This window comes from Centruroides vittatus, unplaced genomic scaffold, assembly GCF_030686945.1.
Source record: "Centruroides vittatus isolate TY-2023 unplaced genomic scaffold, ASM3068694v2 contig_882, whole genome shotgun sequence".
Lineage (NCBI taxonomy): Eukaryota > Metazoa > Arthropoda > Arachnida > Scorpiones > Buthidae > Centruroides > Centruroides vittatus.
The window spans coordinates 3,867,200-3,888,007 of record NW_027122574.1 but is presented as its reverse complement, the minus strand read 5'-3'; the positions used below and the strand labels follow the sequence as shown (position 1 = coordinate 3,888,007).

Below are 20,808 nucleotides of genomic sequence, written 5' to 3'. Positions count from 1 at the left end.
AAAGTCTGAACTGTCACAACCAAATTTATCACAGCCGATGACTAAACTTACTGTTTTGTATATCAATAAAAATATTCTGTTTGAAATAATATCCTTTATTTGAATTTCTTTCTGTTGTTTTTTACAAATGTACAATATTGAAGCATTATTGCTCTTTGAGATTCTTCTATTTAACTAGCTTCACAAAACAGATTCCTTTCATTTGATTGATTGCAAGAGCTCTCATATATCATATGCACGCTCTTGCAGCATGCCTCATTATATTTTTTGGTCTTGCATTAAATGGGAAATCTTTAAAAAGTGAGACACACTAGAGATATACTGAGCAGAATTCAAAGAAATTGCCTTTCCAATTTTTAATAATCTTCAAATAGTTTTTCATCCTACAAAGAGATGTAATTGTAACATAATACAGAAAGGACACTGAGGAACAATAAAAACTGAAGATTCTGATAGTTTATCTGTGCCATGACTTATGAGCTCACTAACTGTGCTGTGATAATTCATCATCACACTAACATTTCTCTATTGTTTTGCTGTTCTTAAATAATTTATATTTTTTTAAATTGTACTTAATTACTTTTCTAATCTGTAGTGTTAATCATTCCTAAGTTTTTACCTTGGTATAAATTTGACATCATCTTTACCATCAAAATATTAATTTTTGTTTTGTTATTTTTCCATTTCTATGGTAATAGAATTTTTTCTTAATCTCAAAACTATCCCAACATTTCATGGTTTAAGGATTTTTTCTTTATTAGGGCTTTGTTTTTAACTTTTATTGCTTCTTTTTTATTAAAACTAAAAAATAATTTTTGATTCTCTCTCTGTTTATTTCTTTATATTTGTTTATATTTAAAATAATTACTCAATACTTTCTGAATGGAAAATTTGCAATAAAACTTCAATGACGACTCAAATTATATGAAAATTAGCATTAGGACTTTGAAACATCAAACAAAAATTAAATAAATGGTGTCTTCTTTACATTGTTATATGTAGATATAATGTTCATTTTTCAGTATTTTTTTCAAAAGAAAGAAAAGTAGGAAATTAAATTAGATATTCAACATTCTTCTAATGCTAAGGTTGGTTTGTTCCTCTTTAGACAATCTAATAGGTTTATTTAATTGTGTCAGTGTCATCTTTAGTGCGAATGTCTGATTAATTTGGTACAACACATACCTGCACCTCGAGTCATTCACTTGTAAACGGTGGTGGATTAAGTAAGATCTACCAGGGCCCTAATCACAGAAGATTGAAGATATCTTCTAACTTAATTACTGGTACTAATGATAACACTAAATAACTTTTACTTTTGGTGACAAAACTTTAATAAATCATCAAACGAACGCTTTCGACCTTACCCAAGGTCTGCCTCAAGTTATAGAACAATTCCAAAACCAGAATACTAGGAATAGAATGTTTTTGAACATTTACCAAAATTACCTTTGAATTACATAGAAATTTTCACAAATAGAAAAAATTTATTAAAGTTTGCTGGAAACTGCATACAACAACAATAACAAAAATGCTTTGAATTGAGTTGAAAATTTAAAAAAAATGAACCTAGATCAAACTTCTAACTTAAAAAGTAACTTCTGTTTTTTTAAATAAAACATACATTTTTATAATAAGATTTTAAAAAGCAAAGATTGTCAATACTCCCATCACTCAATCTGATTATTTTACTAATGGCAAGTCCTACTACTGAGAATGCCCTTTCCCCTAAAAAGCTAATAAGTATACTATTGCTGATTATTTGGATAGTATTATCATAGTTATATAATTATTAATAAATTATGATATGTAAAATTTTACTGTTGTAACTGTATTAGTTTTTCCAATTTTGTCTTCAAGCAGTAAAGCATATTCTTCATGTGCTTCATTAGATACATGAAGCATGTGTCTAGTGGGTAATCCAGCACTGCTTGTAATGCATACATACATATTTTATAATCATACATTAGAAAACAATAATTTTTAATAATTTACATATTATTGGAAAATATATCATAATCAGCAAATAAGAATACAAAAGGAAATACATAATTATTAAAATGCATTCTTTCAACTATAATTTTAATGGTCAAATGTTTCTGTGGTTTTTGGTACATTTTTGGAAATATGACAGATGACAAGAATATCACATCCAACATAGTAAATTGTTATAGAACAGTTGTGAAACTCAAAAGGTCTCATTAGAATGCTTAGTTTCCAATTACTCACTTAATAACACACATGTATTTAGGATGTCATATGGCAGGTGTTCATTTGGCAAATAGCCTCACTGAACGAGTTTGTATCACACATGGCCTAGATGTGTTTGTATTGCTACATGAATAACTTGAGACTAAGTATCTTGATGAAGTTTTCTATTCATGTGTATATTGAGTGCTTTCTTTCAGATCTGAATCATACTAGTGTTGTTTTTTAGGGTATAGATCTAGGGTCTGTCAACATTTCATAATGCAGCTATGTATATTTTGTTTTCATAGAGAGGAGGAATAAAGTAGATTACTGAATAACTTTAATTATTTTCTCACAGCACTGTAGGAATATAATTAATGCATTAAAAATTGCATGTATCCTTCACAGGAAATTAAAGAATTTTTGCTACAAAATATGGTATTGAATGTTTGTAATCTTCCATCAAGATGCAGTCAACCTTTTGTTAATATTTTGATAATATGTTAATAAGCCAAGATGAAAACAAATCAGACTGCTAAAATAATAATAAGTGAAATCCTCTGCTTTTGCATTTTGGTCAGGTTAGCTGATTTTTAAAAATTTCCATTTTTTATACTTGAACATTCTGAATGAGGTTGAAGCAACATCAATGTGTGAAAGTTCTATTGAAATTGGTAGTTAAATACGAGGGATGCAGATAAACTCTACATTTTAGAAATGGTTTAATTTAATGATACTGATAGGTACCATATTTTACGGACTATAAGATTCACTTTTTTGTTCGAAAAATTGCCTCCAAAATTCAGGTGTGTCTTATAGTCTGTAGCGTCTTATAGGTATTTTTTAAAAAAATTGCTTAAAAATTAAGGTACGTCTTATAGTCTGTAACGTCTTATAGTCCGTAAAATACGGTAACTTTTTTAAAACTGTCCTGTGCATATCATTTGGTCCAGCAAGACTTACAAGGGGTTTGAAGAATGAACTAGACACATCTGGGCCAATTTTTACCTGTGAAAATTCCTGAAGACTTGATTCAATTTAGATAATTTAGAACTGGAAATGATATATTATGTAAAAATAACATATTTTGTTCATTTGGATTTTTTTATAAATTGAATAATTGTATGTAGAAGCCAAACAAAGTGTTTGCCTTTTTCCATTCAGAAAACTCTCAAAGACAAGAAATATTAACGATAAACTTATGTATCCTCATCTGACACTCTTGTACCATTCTAATATTTTCTTTCAAAATTCTAGATAATCAAATGAAAATGTTTTTGATAGATAGTCATCTGTTTTGTTTTTGTTTTCATTCCATTGTCTGATAATCTGTTGCCAGAGCCTTTGTTCTGGTTATTGTGTTGGATGAAGTATAGAATGTAGAGGGATTTCCAGATGATTTTGAAGCATTTAACAATATAAGCAGTAGAATGATGACAACTTGTTCTATTAATGGTAACTCAAAGGAATTTTCAAATTCTAGATGCCTGAAGATGGCTTATTAGTCAGAAACATTAGCAATGAGCTTTTTTCTCAGTTTCATATAAGCAGTTTGTTTTGTTTTCTTTCAGTATCTAAAGGAGAGGGTCTTGTTATTGGTATAAATTGTTAGCTTTGAATGTTGGGTTTATCTCTGTAGATTTCTTATTTTTTGCATCACAAAAATCAGACTATAGAATTAATTTTCTTTGATGTGTTGAGAAGAATGAAATGTTCAAACTAATTTATTCTTTATTCTTGTGTATATATCATTTTAGTTGATAGGTTACAATGATATTATATAGGTATATAGAATATAATAATTCACATCTTATTTTTTATACATGTACAATTGTTAATTTTAATTTTTTCAGTTGTTTTATTGTACAGTGAGGGGCGGTTATTGTTAAGAGATGGAAATAAACAGTTGTAAGACTTCTCCAACTGTATGTAAAATAAATAAATATATAAATTAACTTGCATGTATTTTGATCATGTACATTAGTAATTAAAATCACTGTAATGGATCTGTGCAAAAATATTGCATACACTTCTTTGAATGAACTTATAATATATCAATTCTCATTTATAGTATAGGATTATTGAAACATAAAGCATTAAATTGTTAGCTTGGTCTCTGCCTATCTGTAGAATTGTTATATTTAATCTGAAAAATTGCAAAAACTACATTTCACTTCAGTTAGTTTGTATCTATCAAATGTATGTTGAATTGAATTCATGCAATCATGCGAATTCATGCTGAGGTTCAGAAGTCAGTTAACATGATGATGATTAATTTTTACAGAACAAATAGAAACATCTATAAGCCTGATAGTTATATTGTAGCCAAACACATTAAGTAGCATTTAATTATTAATAATAGCAGTAATATAGTCTGACCTAATTTGGTTTTAATTTTTAAAGTATTGTAATTTGTGTATTGAATAAGAATCTCATTTTAAACAGTTTTTGTAGTTTGTAAGTAATAGAGTATTTGAATAGGGCAGAATTGTCTCTTCATAATGATTAACTGACTTTTAGGCTACTTTATATTAGAATCTTATATCTCTCTAGAGCAGCGGTTCCCAACCAGTGGTCCGCAAAAGATTTAAAACTTTTATTTATTTTAAATTATTATTTCCATATTGATACAAACTGAATTTAATTTTTACTAAAAATGTTATGTTTTCTATTATAATGGTACTGTTAAAGCAAAAGTCTTGAGTTTAATGATTACTTATATTAAAAGTTTTGATTAAAGTTTATTTTTCTTAAACCTTGTGGTCCCTGCTAACAACAATGAAATCAAAGTGGTCCCTGGTCAAAAAAAGGTTGGGAACCGCTGCTCTGTAGAATATTGTTTATTTACATTCTCCAAATCTGTATTACTACAAATATGCAGCAAATTTATTGAATTATTTTCCTTTGCACCACTTTGAAACAAGTGCATTGGTACATGTGCCTTGAGTGCAGCTTAGCTATGAGCACAAAACACAAAATAGTCAAGAACAAAAATGAAATTTGTATTCTTTAAATACTTGTACACAAAAGCATGGGAAATTACTTTATAAACAAAATATATGCTGTAAAATAAATAAATATAAACAGCATTCACTTCGATCAAATGGCAATAGTTTGCTACTAGTACATAAAGTCTTTTTGTATTCTTGATATACGTAAATACAAAGAAATGCCTCTTTATTTAAAACATTTTATTTGTCTTTTGAAGTTTTATGAAACATTAATTTTACCTTACCCTTATTGAAGATTCAATTAAGAATAATCAACCTACATCAACAATTACATTTGAAAAATGGATGCTTTAAATCTCCTTTGATACTCATCATCACATTACTAACTCTTAATTTGAATAATTCAAATTTAAATAAACAGTTGGTAGCTTAACTAATATTTAGATCATCTAAGCTGTTTAAGGATTGACATGTTGTAAATGCAGAAGCTTAGTATTTATTTAAATTTGAGTTGTTCAAATTAAGAGTTAATTATCTTTGACAATTATTATCAGATTATCAAAAACATTAATTCATTAATTAAGGGTACGTTCGTTGAGTCAAACGAGTTAAACGAGAATGACGTCATCGTTATTCTTGTTTCGTTAGACTTTTCGAACGATTCGTTATAACTAAATGGCTGTTTCTAAAATTGAAGATATGAATGTTGCTAGTGCAGCCTTATCCAAAATATTTTTCTTGGGTTGCTTCGGATGGACAGTTATTTCAATCATTTCACCTTTTAATTCAGAATTTAAACACTCGAGTAGATCTAGAAACATCGATATCGTCGGGTGCCATTTTCTTAACGAAGTAAACTAACTCTTTCCTTCGTGAGCTTTGTTAGAGTTTTGTTCGATACGTCATCACAGCGGAGCATGCGCACTGAGCGAGACTACTACTTTTTCGAACGATTCGTTACTAACGCGTTTAACTCGTTCGACTTAACGAACGTACCCTAAATGTATTACTTCTAAATGTAGGTCAATGTTCTTAAATACTTGAAGTAACCAGTCTTAGATTTATTAAGATTAAATTATTAATGTTAAGAAAGGTTTTTGAATTGTTTACCAAAAAGATCTTGCAAAATATCTTCAGCAAACTGTGACAGCATTGTGTGTGAATGCATATGCAAACTGGCTAACAGCATTAGACAATCAAGCTTTTACCCTTCAGTGTAAAGTTCAGCATAGGAAGTATTTCTAGCTGTTTTAAAAGATCTTTATTGGATTCTTACGTTTAAATTTATGTAAAACAGTTCAAAATATCAAACATTGTAAAAATTCTAATATACTTGTTAACATATTCAAAAACGTTTTAGAAAGTATTTATGGTAAACTTGGTGCAATTAATAAAATATTCGATTAAATGATACTAAATTCTAAGATTCTGTGATTTCTTAGAGTTGATTTCATATTCTGTTAATTGAAAAATAGTAAATTAGAATTTCTTGTCTGTATATGGAAGATTAATCCATTCTAATGCGTGCCTTTTATTTTTAGTTTTCATCTTTATTTCTATCAATTGCTATAAATGTATTTCAGGAAGTTGATTTCCTCTCATCAGTAGGGGATGAGGGAAAATCAAATTCCTGAAATGTGTTTATGATGATTGATAGAAATAAAGAAGAAAGCTAAAAATAAAAGGCAAGCATTAGAATGGATTAATCTTCCATATACAGACAAACAAGAAATGGCACAAAGTTTTTCCAAGCAAGATTAGTAAATTAGTAATATTAACATGAATTTCCATCCAAAAACAATTATATTTTTCTCTTTGATTTTTGTAGATTTCATAATTTATTTATAATTTTATTTATCACAAAATTATGGAGTAAAATAATTTTTAAAGATGCATTAATTAAGTTTAATTTAATCTATTTCTTAAAGAAACAGCATATTCTAATTCTATATTTTTAACTTTAGTAAACTAAATATACATTTTTTAAAAATTAGTTGAGACAGTCGTTGGAAAACAGCAATTCGAGATCCGGTCCGTCTGTCGTGCCTCCTGCAGCTTCCAGTTCAAATGATGGCTGTACTATCAAAGAGGAATCTTCTCTGACAATTGGCTCATCCACAGTTCCAAGTTCAAGTAGCAAAGAGGAGATAAACATTAAAAAAGAAAAAGATGAAGAGCACAACAACAAAGAAGAAGAAAACGGGGACCGTGAGAAGGGAAAGTCGGACTTTGAGGTCATCCGTGAATTGAAAGCCCAGTTAAAGTGAGTAGTGTCAAACCTCGGCTCAAAAATTCCACCCCTAATTTTCGGAAGTCACAATCCTTCTCTCGCGCGATGATAATTTAATTTTCAAATTATTACTCCGTTTCATTGTAATTGATTTCTAACTTTTCTTTTACATTGCTGCAATAGTGATTATCATAAATTGTAAGAAACTTAATTATAGAATTGGATGCTTTGATTGACGTCTGTTGGTTTTAATAACTGCGAATTTTACTCTTTCTAGAAAATCTCAAGAAGCTCAAAGAGAAATGAAATTGCTGTTAGATATGTATAAAGGCTCTCCTAAAGAACAGAGAGATAAAGTACAGGTATTTTTTTTTATTTACTGTGAAGTTCTATTTATATATGACTTATCAAAAGATAATTTTTGGCATATGATAATTCAAAATTTTTCTATTGTTATTACAGAAAATACAAAATTAACAGCCCCACTTAATGTATGTTGCTCTGTTATGTATTCATTTGCAATGCTTTACAATATAATTTGTCTGGATCTTAGCTATATTTTGAATAATTTGGGAGTTTCTTGTAGATTTGTATTAAATTTGAATTTGAAATTTCATTTAATATAATGTAATAATTTAATTTTTCTTAAAACCAAATACTTTTTGATGCAAGTTTTCTTCTAGGTTTATAATTCTAATTAAAAAAAATAAATGAACATTATAGCAATATTTATTTACCATAATGTTCATGTTTTTATATCACTTTGATAAAATGATGCAAACAGAATATAATTTAAAGTTTTGAATTAATTTTTGACAGGACAACCTAATAAAAATTAAGACTGGTTGTTTCGGGAGACAAAATTTGCCACATTTTAGTTACTTTTGATTCTGGGACCTTATGATGGCACTAAATTTTCTTATTTAGGTTATCCATCAAGTGGTGAGAAAAATTTTTGTTTAAATTGTGCAAAAAAATATCTCTAAAAAAAATTAAAATACATTTTCTAAACAATGAACAGGCACAAAAATGAATGTGTTTTGTGTTTGTTCTCAGGAACACATCCCAAATTGAATTTTTTTTTATCCAATTAAAAAGCACCATTAATACAGTTTCAAAAATCCCCTGGCAATGAAGTTTGTGTAAAGTTCTTTGTCCAGTAACTATTATTAAATTATTGGCAACAACAAATTGCATAGTCTACAAATAACATATTTTTAATCTCAAAAATATTCACTAATAGAGGATAATGCAAAAATTTCTTGGTGTCTTCAAGCTATTTTAAACAGTTCTATATATTGAAGCTGGTAAGAGCCTCTAGAGAAAGTCAGTTTCACTGTGTGACTTTGTTTCTGGAAAGAATGAATTTAAAGGTGCAAAAGAATTTTTGTGTTGTCATCTATTAGGAATCTTTTTAAATAAATTTTCATGTAAGTTTTATTGTTAGTTAATTTGAACATTGGATAAAAATAAACTATTTGTTGTCATTTCAACACTGTTTTATAAATTCACTTTATTCTCTTGGGCTTCTTAACATTCTTCTTCACCTTCCATCTAGTCTTAGTATCAAAAATATTAGAAGAAACCCTAAAGAATATAAAGAAATGTTTATATAAAAATCTGTCTGTAATATCACTTGTTTGTTTACTTATTCTCCTGCATCTTTCTTTGAACACACCTAGTTTTACTTTTAAGTATATCTTATTTCCTGCTAATGCTACAGTTGTTATACTTTTTACGTGATTTTATATTCTTAATTTTTGTTATCATTTAAAATTAAAAAAATTGGCTTCTATTTTCTCTTTTACAGTTTCTATTCTCACAAATATTTCCAATTGTTTTGTAAAAATTCTTATCAAATTATATACATACATCAAATTTAATGAGCATTTTAAGAGTTTGAAGCATTAAACTTTGAAGTGATAAAAGAGGAACATTATGATTTTTAAGATATTATTAAATAAGAATAGAATATTATTAATAGATCTATTAGGAGTATATGTGATTCAGGTATTGAGCACCAAAAAAAAAAAAAGAATCAACAAGCAAAGTGCATAAGATGATTGATTAAAAATATTTAAAGAAGTGTATAAGATCATAGGCAATGGATAAAATGAGATGTTTGAAAAACAGTATTAATGAATGGAGGAGAAGTAAGTGAATGCAATATTAAATTGGAAAGATATAGAAACATAATGGCATGGCATGTAATCTTGTGGAAATTGAAGATGATAACAATTTTGATGAGATATTAAGAATTTCTTCAGATATTTCAATATGATTTTGCTTATCACTCACCTAGATCATTAATTAATTTTGTTTAAAAAAACTGTTTTATAGATTTTACAATTTGTTGTTAATGATGTGATTATGGAATCCCGATTATATGTTTGTAGTGTTTACGATGCCATTCATTTATTCTTAAACAATTATAAATTTTGAAATTGGACAAGTAGAATTTTGCGATAAATAGAGTAGCATGTTACTTGAATAAATTTCAGCTTCTAAAGCTTTAGATCTGTTATAAAACTCAGAATAATCAATACATATGGAATAGTTCAAAGGTTTAATATAAATACATTAACTTATGATTTAAAGTAATTTGTAACCTAAGCTTAAGTAACACTGAAATTAAAAACAAAAATTTGGTGAAGAAAACATGATAATTACACTTTTAATATATATAAAAGTACATATAAAATGCAGAAAATAGAGTAAGCATTTGTATCCACAATATTGGATTTAATTCTTTTAATTATGTCATTTTCTTATATTATGCTAATTGATATTAAAATAAACAAGCATGAAAATAAGTAATGAAATCAGTAGACCTTTGTTTTTCTTCAGACTTTTTATAGAATAAAAATAGTTTTTCTGTTTCTTCTTTTCACTAAGGTGGCTAGATGACAGTGTTAGACATGGGAATTGCAAGTCTGATTCAGGACTCCTTCATGATTTATTGGTAATTAGTACCGAATTGGAGCATCATTCTCAGTCTGCCTGTTCTGGGCAATCCTGTCACGAGTCTAGTCCATTATAGCACCATGCAGCTTTGATATGGTGGTGACTTTCATTTAATTAATCAAGTCTTTGAAATAAAAAAAATAGAATGGCTGTTTTTCTTCTGTAAATACCTTGGGTTTGATGTAGATTATATACAATCTTATTTATCAATGCATGAAATGATATCTTTAAATGTTATGTTTAGATATCTATATATAAACATATCTTAATTATGGTTATTAACTAATTATTAGCTAATTATTTTAATTTATGAACCTAAAATAATAATTTAATTTCTTCTTTGAATGGTACAATTGTTTTGTATTAAAAGAGGAATTTTCAATGCACAGCCTGTCTTTCAACTTAAACATTTTTCCAGATAATAGCTTGAAACAGTGGCTAGTTTTAAATAGACATGGTATTTTCACTAGCACTATTTTCAATTTGAATTACTCCTGCAATAAATAATAAATTGGATCATTATATTTATATTTTTTCTCTCTCTATTGCTCATAAGAAGCTTATTTCTCTTTCAGTTGTCTCTGTAAAGGTAAAAAATATTTTTGAATACATATTGTTTAAATCAACGTCTTATAAATCATTTAAATACAAGAAAATTAAATTAAATTTCTTAAAATACATAACAGACCTGTTATCTATTTTCTTCATACTTGACACACAATCATTTTCTCTTTAAATAATTTATTGCATTATTTGGGGATACTTAAGTATATTTTATAAAAGGAAATGATCAAACAAAACAGTTTTGTTTATATTATTACATTCATTTGTATCCTTGTGAGGACAGACTTAGCAATTTCAAGAGCTAGTCTTGTTTTTCACTGCCCTGCTATATCACAAAATCACTTAAATTTTGGGATTTATTTACTAAGGTTTTGGAGTAACATTTGAAACTCTCTGTTAGGCTGCATTCACACTGCTAATGATAATGATGGCTGACTTTTGTCATTTTCATTCATTGCCAAAGCATTCACATTGTTCATTAGTTTTCATCTTAGAGCATGTGCAATGTACAGTACATAAGGCTTAGTGTTATGGTTCCATGGCTTTGTGTGCTTTTAGATCTGACTTATCTTCTTTTTAAAATTGGATAAGCGGAGTAAAATGTTAATTTTTCGACTTCAACGGAGAAATTTATTACTCTTGTTAAGGAAAATATCAAAATATTGATGGGAATCATATTCATTCATATTGAGAGAAAAACAAAATGATTTCCATGCTTTGATCCAGGAATTACAATTAAAAGATATTAAAGGATTTCTGATATTTTTGTATGTTTCCAAATACTTTAGACCATTTATTAAGCTTTGTAGGGCCTCCATCTTGTTCAAGGAATTGTAGAAACTTCATATTGATTGGCCAATTTTGTTACAACAATGACAAATGTTGAATCTTTGTTAACTTTGGAATTACTAAGATGAAAGACCAAAGATAATGACGAGTGTGAGCATTTTACAGACAAAGATGAATGATAAAAACATTGGCTTTTGTCACTGTTGTTGGCAGTGTGAATACAACCTGACTGTCACTGAGTCTACTTGCAAGTAAACATTTCATTTCGTCATTTGCATCAAAAATGATTTTAATGCAATATGATTTTAAGCTCTACAGTTTAGTCGGTCATCTACATTATTTGTTTAAATAATCCCTGTCCAAAAGTCATCCCAATATTGTATATAAATTAAAAAAAGATTATGTAATGATTCAGTTATTTCAAGTTATTGTTGCATTATTTTTCAGTTTCTCAGAGCACTAAGTTGTAGAGTGTGTATTATCTAGTACACTTTGAATTTAATACTGAAAGTTAAAAATTTTAATTTTATGCAACTAAAATAAATTACTGTTAATAAAGTATACAATATACTCTATTAATGGCAATTTGAGATCATAATAATAATAATAATAATTGACAGTCACAGTTCTTGTGTTGATTACTTGTTATGATGTCAATTAGGAATATTATGCAAAACTTTGCAAATTACTTATTTATGACTTAAGGTATGTCTCTAAACTCCTTTGGCCAATGTTGAATATAGCTTGTTAATGTAGAAGGGATGTACCATTTGTATTTATTTTCTCTGAATATTTGGAATACATTTATTGTATTGCTAAGCATATATTAATAAAATCTACTGTTTTTTTTTTCGATTTCTTCACAGAAAATAAATCATTTAAACATTAGAGAAATGACTTCATTCCAGGAATTAGTGTTTTGTATATTGATTCTTAAGTGAGTAAAGTTTATACGAAGACTGCACTTTTTATTTTGACTTCTTAATGTTTTTAGAACTGCACATTTCTATTTTATCATGTCAATGTTGAGCCGTTAGAAGTAATTTAAGTCATTTCAGTAATTTATTTCTGAACATTAAGCTAATTTTGTGTTTAAGACATGAATTATGGACAATATATTCAATATGAAATTAAAGTTGAAAGGAAAGTTGTTTGACTGGTTTTGATGTACTTTGTTATCCCTTTTTAGCCTGAGGAATAAAAACAATTTTATCTCCAGGTACTGTACAGTGCATAGAAAGGAGAAATTTTCAGAACTTGAGTTAAGACAAATATGCAAAATATTCTTATTTGTAGATTTATCAGAATCTGTAGTATTAGTCTAATCAACTATTTTGTTTAATTCTTCAACAGATTGAACTATCCTAAGAAATTTATGTATGATAGCTACGACAACTGTGTGGTCTTTTTATAGAATATGTCGAATACTTCCCATCAGTAAAAGAATCCAATCACTTAATATCAATCTCATTTTTCTTTAGTACAAGTTACACATCTGTGAATACATGGCATTGAATTGTTACTCGTGCATTTGAAACTGATTGTAGATTGATATCTTCTGATAGATTGATTCAAAGATAAATTTTTGGAATTCTTTTGACATCTGTTCTATGATGTTTATTTTAATTTTTTTAATTCTCTATTTTTAACCTAATGAGCTTTTGGATTGAAAATACAGATTCAAGATTTAAGTGTTATATGCTTAAATATAACTGCCACGTATAAGCATTGATTCTATTCATCAGTAATCAAGATAACTAATGTAGAATTGTGTATATTGCTAGCAGTGGGATAATCATTTTTCCTATTCTGGGAAAGTTCAGAGTAACAAAAAATAATTTTGACAATGTGTCTCTAAAATTGATGTTGAAAGATCTACACAAAATGTTAGGCTTCCTTAATTAATACTGCACTGATAATCATTTCAACTGGATAAATACAATTTAATTCACAAAAAACTTAAAATATAACATGCACTTTTAGCAAATGGATATTTAAAGCTGTCTTGAATGGTTGTTATTGGGTTTGAGACTGCATGTGGTAAAAGTGCAAAGGGACTGGATACATGTGTTTGAATGAAAATAAGCATTTAGTGCATTAGATAGATGTGAGCTGACATTAAAAGGATAGAGCATAAGACTAGTAGTTAAATGCAAAGCTAATAGAAAAAATAATTTAAAACAAAAGGACAAGAATAAGAGAAAATAATAAGCATGATGCCGAGTCAACGAGAGTTTGAAAAAATTAACATTACAAGTTACACAAAAGCAAAATATCCTGGCATTAGATAGGGTGTTGGCATCATAGCAATTAATACACTAATTTCTGTGTTGTAGATTTCAATGATCTTACCAACTTTGGTTAGAGTGGGGTTGCTGATGTTTCCATTTAAGTCAGGCAAAAATGTTTGTTCACCAAAAGTCCTTTCTAGATCTTAAGGTTTATACGATTTAAGTTGTACTGTACTTGCCTGATATGTGAAAGTCATGAATTTGGATATTACTCCAAGAAGTAGAAGAGAAACCACTTGGAGTAAGATTCAAATTCAAATATTGCTATTTTTCTGACTTGCTAGAAAGCAGGCCAGAATGATAGCAATATTTCAAAGATAATATATAGTATTACTAGCAAATGAGCCTGGCATTGCTTGGTCAAATGATTTGGATGATTTGGTAAATATTGTATGTTTGGAAATTAAGTTATTACTGTCAACGATAATCTTTAACAATCATAGTAATTGTTATATAATACATACCCCTTATTGCTGAGAATCATTCTATAATCAAACCAATATGCAATAACAAATTCGAATTTAAAACGGTTTGAACATTTAGTTAAAAAATCAAAATATATAAAAATATTTATAACAATGTCTGAAATGTTATCAATTTAATACACGTAAGCTGAATAAATACAAAACTCAATGAAGACTAAACATAATTAAAAACAAAAAAGTCACATCTAAAATAGTACAGTAGAAGCTGTTCTTCAGGTTAAGCCTTAATACTTTCCATCTCCCCCATGGGGGGAATTTAGAGAAATCCCATCTTAGTGTGCATTTTCATGATGTACCCTAATTGTGTTCCAAATTTCACCTCTTTAGGTTCAGCAGTTTGCTCTGGGCAATAGTCAGTCAGTCAGGACTAGGGATTGCAATTGCTGGATCCCTCATCCAGCAATCCAGCTGGATCCAGCGCATTCTTCGGCCTGCTGGATCCGCAAATACTCAATTAACTTGTTAAATAATTGCGAAAAAGTCTATGTCGTCGCGTTGCCGCTTTGCTAACTACTAGACTGCTACTAATTACTTACTCACTACTTTACTAACACTAATAATTAAATTACTCATAAATAAACTATACCTTAATCAATCCAGCAAAATTTAATAAAATAATAACGTACTCAATCGCTGTTAACGATCTTCCTCAGTTACAAAAAATACATTAACTATAGAACATAAAATGTGTTTCAAATAAATATAAAAAGAATAGTGCTTAATTACATCCCATTTTTTTTAAACGAGATACATAGATGTACTGCCAGGTCTGATAATTTTCGTATTGTATGCCGACGTAATCCCACTGTTTTCAAACTTTTAAGAAACGATAAAAAGAAAGAGGATCGGAATTCAACAACGAGTATATATTCGGTGCCTTTACACAACCAACGTTTCAATTCCAAGCTTGTTTATGTGGGTGCAACGATGCGCAGTTTAAAACAAAGGCTCAAGAGCACAAATATACAATCAGTAAGAACCTTGACAACACTGCGCTGGCATCATACACAAGACAGAAGGATGTTAACGTCTAATGGGATCAAGCGACAATTATAAAAACGACGACGAATAGGCAAACGGTCAAACATCTTGTGAGATTGGAAATCTGCAAGGCGCACATGACAACTGGTTGTATAAACCATAGAGATGCGGACTCATTGTCTACCATGTGGAGATCCTTTTACATTAATTAATGTTATTAACGGACAATGCTGGTTTCATTGGATCTTATATAGGCTACAGAGTGTTTTTTTTAAACTGATGGTACTCAGAGACATCTGTAGAGCAATCTAACAGCCGAACTGTCGCCAAAATTGGGAGAGTGACTAAGGACGACATGGGAAAGAGATTCCGTGAAGAAAAAAGTAGTACCCAAATTTTTCGGTAGGGGTGGATTTGGCGCTGTTGTAGCAAAACAGCTAAGAATCTGCATAAAATCCAGCTGCAATTAACAAACACACGAATGAATAATCAGACAGAGGCTTCAGTGTAATAACGAAAGTTTAATTAATCAGCAAATAACCTTCTCCCTTCTTCAATGTGATCACCGTCCTGCTGGACAACTCATTGCATCCTGAACACCGTGTTTTCTATGGCCGAACGTAACATGGCCGTCCGCAGGAATGTTCATCACAGTTCGAGAAATGTTGTCCTTCAAAGTCATCAAGTTTGGGACACTACTAAGATAGACCTTGGACTTTAAGTAACCCCACAGGAAAAAGTAACATGGGGTTAGATCTGGGGAGCGAGGCGGCCATGCAAGTGGAAAAAAGCGACTGATGACCCTTTCTTCAGTGAAGTGCTGGTAGCTTTTTCGCTACAACAGCGCCAAATCCTCCTCTACCGGCGAATTTAGGTACTACTTTTTTCTTCGCGGAATCTCTTTTCCATGTCGTCCTTAGTCACTCTCCCAAATTTGGCGACAGTCCGGCTGCTAGATTGCTCTACAGATGTTTCTGAGTACCGTCAGTTAAAAAAAAACACCCTGTATATATTTTTTCCGCTATTTATTTTGTTTATTTATCTATATTTTGTCCGTTTGGGCATTTTCCGTTAATTTTCATATTTATTCCGAACACATTTTATGTTCTATATTTAATGTTCTATTTTTTTTTGTAACCGAGGAAGATCGTTAAAAACGATTGAAAACGTTATTATTTTATTAAATTTTGCTGGATTGATAAAGGTGTAGTTTATTTAACTTATTCTACTTCCAGTACATAGTTTTACATACCTATAAATAACTACAGACTAATATGTAGAGCTATATATATGAAAACTGGTAAGACTGATAGCCACTTAGCCACTGATTATCCGTCCTTACATTATTATAATATATTAATATAAATTAATCAGTAGAATTACCTTTGCTATTATTTAACTTAGATTATAATTATAATGTAATCTTTAACTAAACATTTAAAGTTAATTATTTCTATCTCAAATGTTAAACCGAACCAAAGTTAATTTTACTACCTAAGTGTGTAAGAAGTTTTACTGATTTATAGTGACCAGTCTAAATAATAAAAGCTTTTAAAGTATTTTTTTAAATGTTTTATTTCATTAAAAAAAACATAAATTGCAGGATAGATAGATAGATAGATAGATAACATTTTATTGCACCAAAAATACATCCACGCTGGATCCGCGCTGGATCCAGCTGGAATGATTTCAATCCAGCAAAAATCCAGCTGGATTCAAAACACTGCTGGATTGCAATCCCTAGTCAGGACATGTAATTTTATATATTTAGATTTCCTTGTAGTCTCAAAATGTGCTGATTAGTACTTTATCTATTAGAAGGAAAAGAATGGGTTTTGTCTTTCCATTATTATTTGTTAAATTGTTTTTTGTGTCATGTTTAAAATGGGGCATCTGCATTTTGTCTAGTTTGCCATAGACATCTGATAAATGTCTGTGTAACAAATTTTAGTGTCAAGATGTCAAAGGTTGTGACACTTGATTGTTAGGAATTTTCTAAATCCTAAACAATAGTGAAGAATTTCACAAACATTTTTGAGTTTAAGCTTATATCACAAACTGTTTCTTTATGTCTGTTTTCATTTATAAAGTTTTCAATTACAGCAAAATTTTTATCAAGTCATTATACAATTTACCAGATTGCTTGTTATCATTTTTAAAACAATCGACATTAAGGGCCATCCATAAATTATGTAAGGTATTTTAGGGTGGGTGGGGTCAAGGATTTCTTACTCAGGTAGGGGGTAATAGATCTCGTCTTACGTAATATTCTTATTTTTATTTTTTGATCTTGTTGAGTGATGGAGTTTTGAATTTGGCTTCAATTTGGCAGTATCTATTAAGAACGCTTGTTGTACTAACGCCATCTTGTGTGATGTGATAGAAAAATAACACTAGCAGACTCACTCTCTACACATTTTTTATCATGGGAGAAAGGCCGTGTGATGGTTTCTCTCCCTTTTTTTTATTAGAATAAGTGCACCACTCCTAGGGTGTATAACACTAAGAATACATAAACCAAAATACATGATACAAAGTAAACATAAAATTGGTATTTGGCTTTTAGTGAAAACTAAAATGTAAAACTAGATATTAGAAATTATAAATAGTCTTTTCTTTCATGTTTTTTTGAACTTAATTGTAAAAAGCATCAAACAGTGGCTTCTGAACAAGCATGTCGAGTGGACATGGCCACCTGAAACCAAGCGATTTCTAATTTCAGAATAAGTCTATCTTGATAGTAAATTGGACAATGATAGATTATATGGTCGACGGTGTCTAGGTTTTCTGCAGAGCAAAAGCAAGAGGCAGTTTCTGCCCAGTTATACATGCTCAGTAAGTAGTTGAGCAGTAGCAAACATTAAATCTCTAAGTGGCGATGAGAACCTGCATTCATCACTAGGAATATAAACTCTTGTTATTCTACCAGTTTTACTGCTCAACCATTGTTGATTCCACTTTTGCATAGCATTGTCATGAATATAATTTTTAAGGCTGCTACGTGAGAGAGGGATGTGAGTGTAGTCCAAGTCAGTGTTCTTTGCAGCTGACTTAGCCTTGAAGTCAGCTTTTTCATTTCCTAGTATGCCAGTATCACCAGGAACAAATATAAAAGTTATCTTATTTACAAGATTTTTAATATGGTGCTGGATATATGTGATTTTATTGCTATTGCAATTGTGATTTAATAGAGCTTTCAATACAGACTGAGAATCGCTGTAAATGTTTATAGACAGAGTTTTGTTTGGTAGTGAAGTGGTCCACTGAACAGCTTGGTAGACAGCATCTTCTTCAGCTTGATATGTGGGGGTATCTGTACCTTCTAACATATTTTGGGCAAAATATGTCAGTTTGGAAGAAGATAGAGATACTTGAGCAGACATGAAGAGGGCTTTTAGACCCATCTGTGTAGATATTAATGTCAGCATGGTTATCCACGCAGGAAGCAGATGACACCAAATGTACCCTGGGATATTCTTGTTTACAGGGTGATGATCACAGTTAGTAGAGTAATTACAATGTGGTAGCACATGAACAGCCGTAGATAGGACTAGAGACTGTTGTTGAGCCTTGATATTCGTAGTTCTCATGCAGTAGTTTAGAACTTTTTCTACAATACATAGTGGCAAAGGAAGGAGCTCTGCTAGTAGGCATATTAGTAGAAACAGTTCAGCTGCAGCACTTTGAAATTCTAATGGCAAACTGTCTTTGAAGAGAGAGTAATTTACTTGCTACTGAATTTTTACTAGTTACATGACCCCAGCTAGAGGCCACGTAAAGTAGCATTGGTTGTATTGCACCAATATATATAGTTTTACAAGCTTCGTGATTTAGTCCCAGGTGCACCTAGCACATTTTAGCAGCATGTAGTTTATTTTCTTGGCCTTAGCCAAGATGTAATCAATATAGCAACGGAATGTGGATTCTATTTTCTCTCTTGTTTTATTTTATATGACGTTTCTGTGGTTACACATGCACTAGCTGGTCGGTCTGTCAAAGTTTTTTGTGTTCTTTTGTGAAAATTAAAATTAATATAAAAATGAATATTATGATGTTGATTAATGATGATGATAAAAAGTTAATAATTAAAAAATAAAGTTCTTAAAATAAATTGTTCATTCGAATTCATTAAATTTTTATATTTTAAAATTTGTTCACAGTCTTTTATCAATAATAGTACATATTAATTAACTAATTAATAATAATATATTTTGGACCTAAGGTTTTTAGAGTTTCATAAAAAAAATTTTTTTGTTAAAATCTTTCTATAAAATCATGCCTAAATATTATGTAAGATAGAGAAGGGAAGGGAGGATCAAAGAAAATATTACGGTTTCTTACACGGGTGGGTGGGGGTCTAGAATGGCCGAAATCGCCCTTACGTAATTTATGGACGGCCCCTTACAATAAACTTTTTGGTTCTACAGACTTTCCAAATATAAACCGTAGCCATTGAACAATTTCTAGTAATTTTGAAATGTTTTTTTTTCACAAAAAGAAAATCCTTTGTTGAAATTTTGTAGCATCTTCCATTGCTTTAAAATTTTGTACAAAAATTTAGCCACTCTATTCAACTAGCAGCTGCTGCTGACTGTTGAATAGAGACATGTCGATTTTAAGTTATGCTTTCACACTGATGATAGTAATGTTAAATTACCATATAAACATTTCTTTATAAAGTAATTATATTCTTTCAAACAAGCCAGCTCATAACTTTCATCCAGTTTTATATTCACTATTGATTTTCTGATATTTGATGATCAGGCACTTCTTTTAATCTAGACACAGTTACAAAGGGCTTTTAAAATTCTTGTAACCACTAGACTTGTTTGCCAAATGGCACTACACGTTCACTATTGGATTGTGCCGAACCATATAGTCGCGTATTTTTGCCATGCCAGAGAAGTATTGCAATCCAATAGCCAATCGGATAGCAATGCTTGGAGGACCTCATCAGTGTGTCAACCAATGAGACGTGTATGGTGGACAAATGCAATCAATACAGCAGTAAATCAGAAACTTTGTCATAAATATCTTTTTTAAAATACAACCAGTAATGAGAATATATCAATAGCACTTATTAAAGAAAACAAATGTCTCTAACTGTAAAATTAAAGAAATATTACAATAAAATATTAAATAAATAATATTTTGGAAAATATATCAAAAGGAATGAAAATCAATGATAAACACTTTCAATCAGAATTTTCAATTCTTTTTCATTGATTATGACAATGCAATGCATATTATCATATTAAATATTTATATGGTTCTTATTCTGAAGAAAATTGAGACAGCTGCTCTAGGCTTTTTGTACCAAACTTACAAGTTTCTGGCCCTTTGCCAGGAAAATAAACTGAAAT

At 29.8% G+C, this 20,808-nt stretch overlaps 1 protein-coding gene across 1 annotated transcript in view; it reads left to right on the top strand.

Moving 5' to 3' along the window:
- Positions 1 to 20,808, top strand: part of Bre1 (E3 ubiquitin-protein ligase Bre1) — a 78,086-nt gene that overhangs the window by 44,425 nt on the left and 12,853 nt on the right. The window contains exons 12-13 of the mRNA XM_067280294.1: positions 7,136 to 7,404; positions 7,649 to 7,733. Coding sequence (XP_067136395.1) covers positions 7,136 to 7,404; positions 7,649 to 7,733 — 354 coding nt within the window. The remainder of the gene's footprint in view (positions 1 to 7,135; positions 7,405 to 7,648; positions 7,734 to 20,808) is intronic.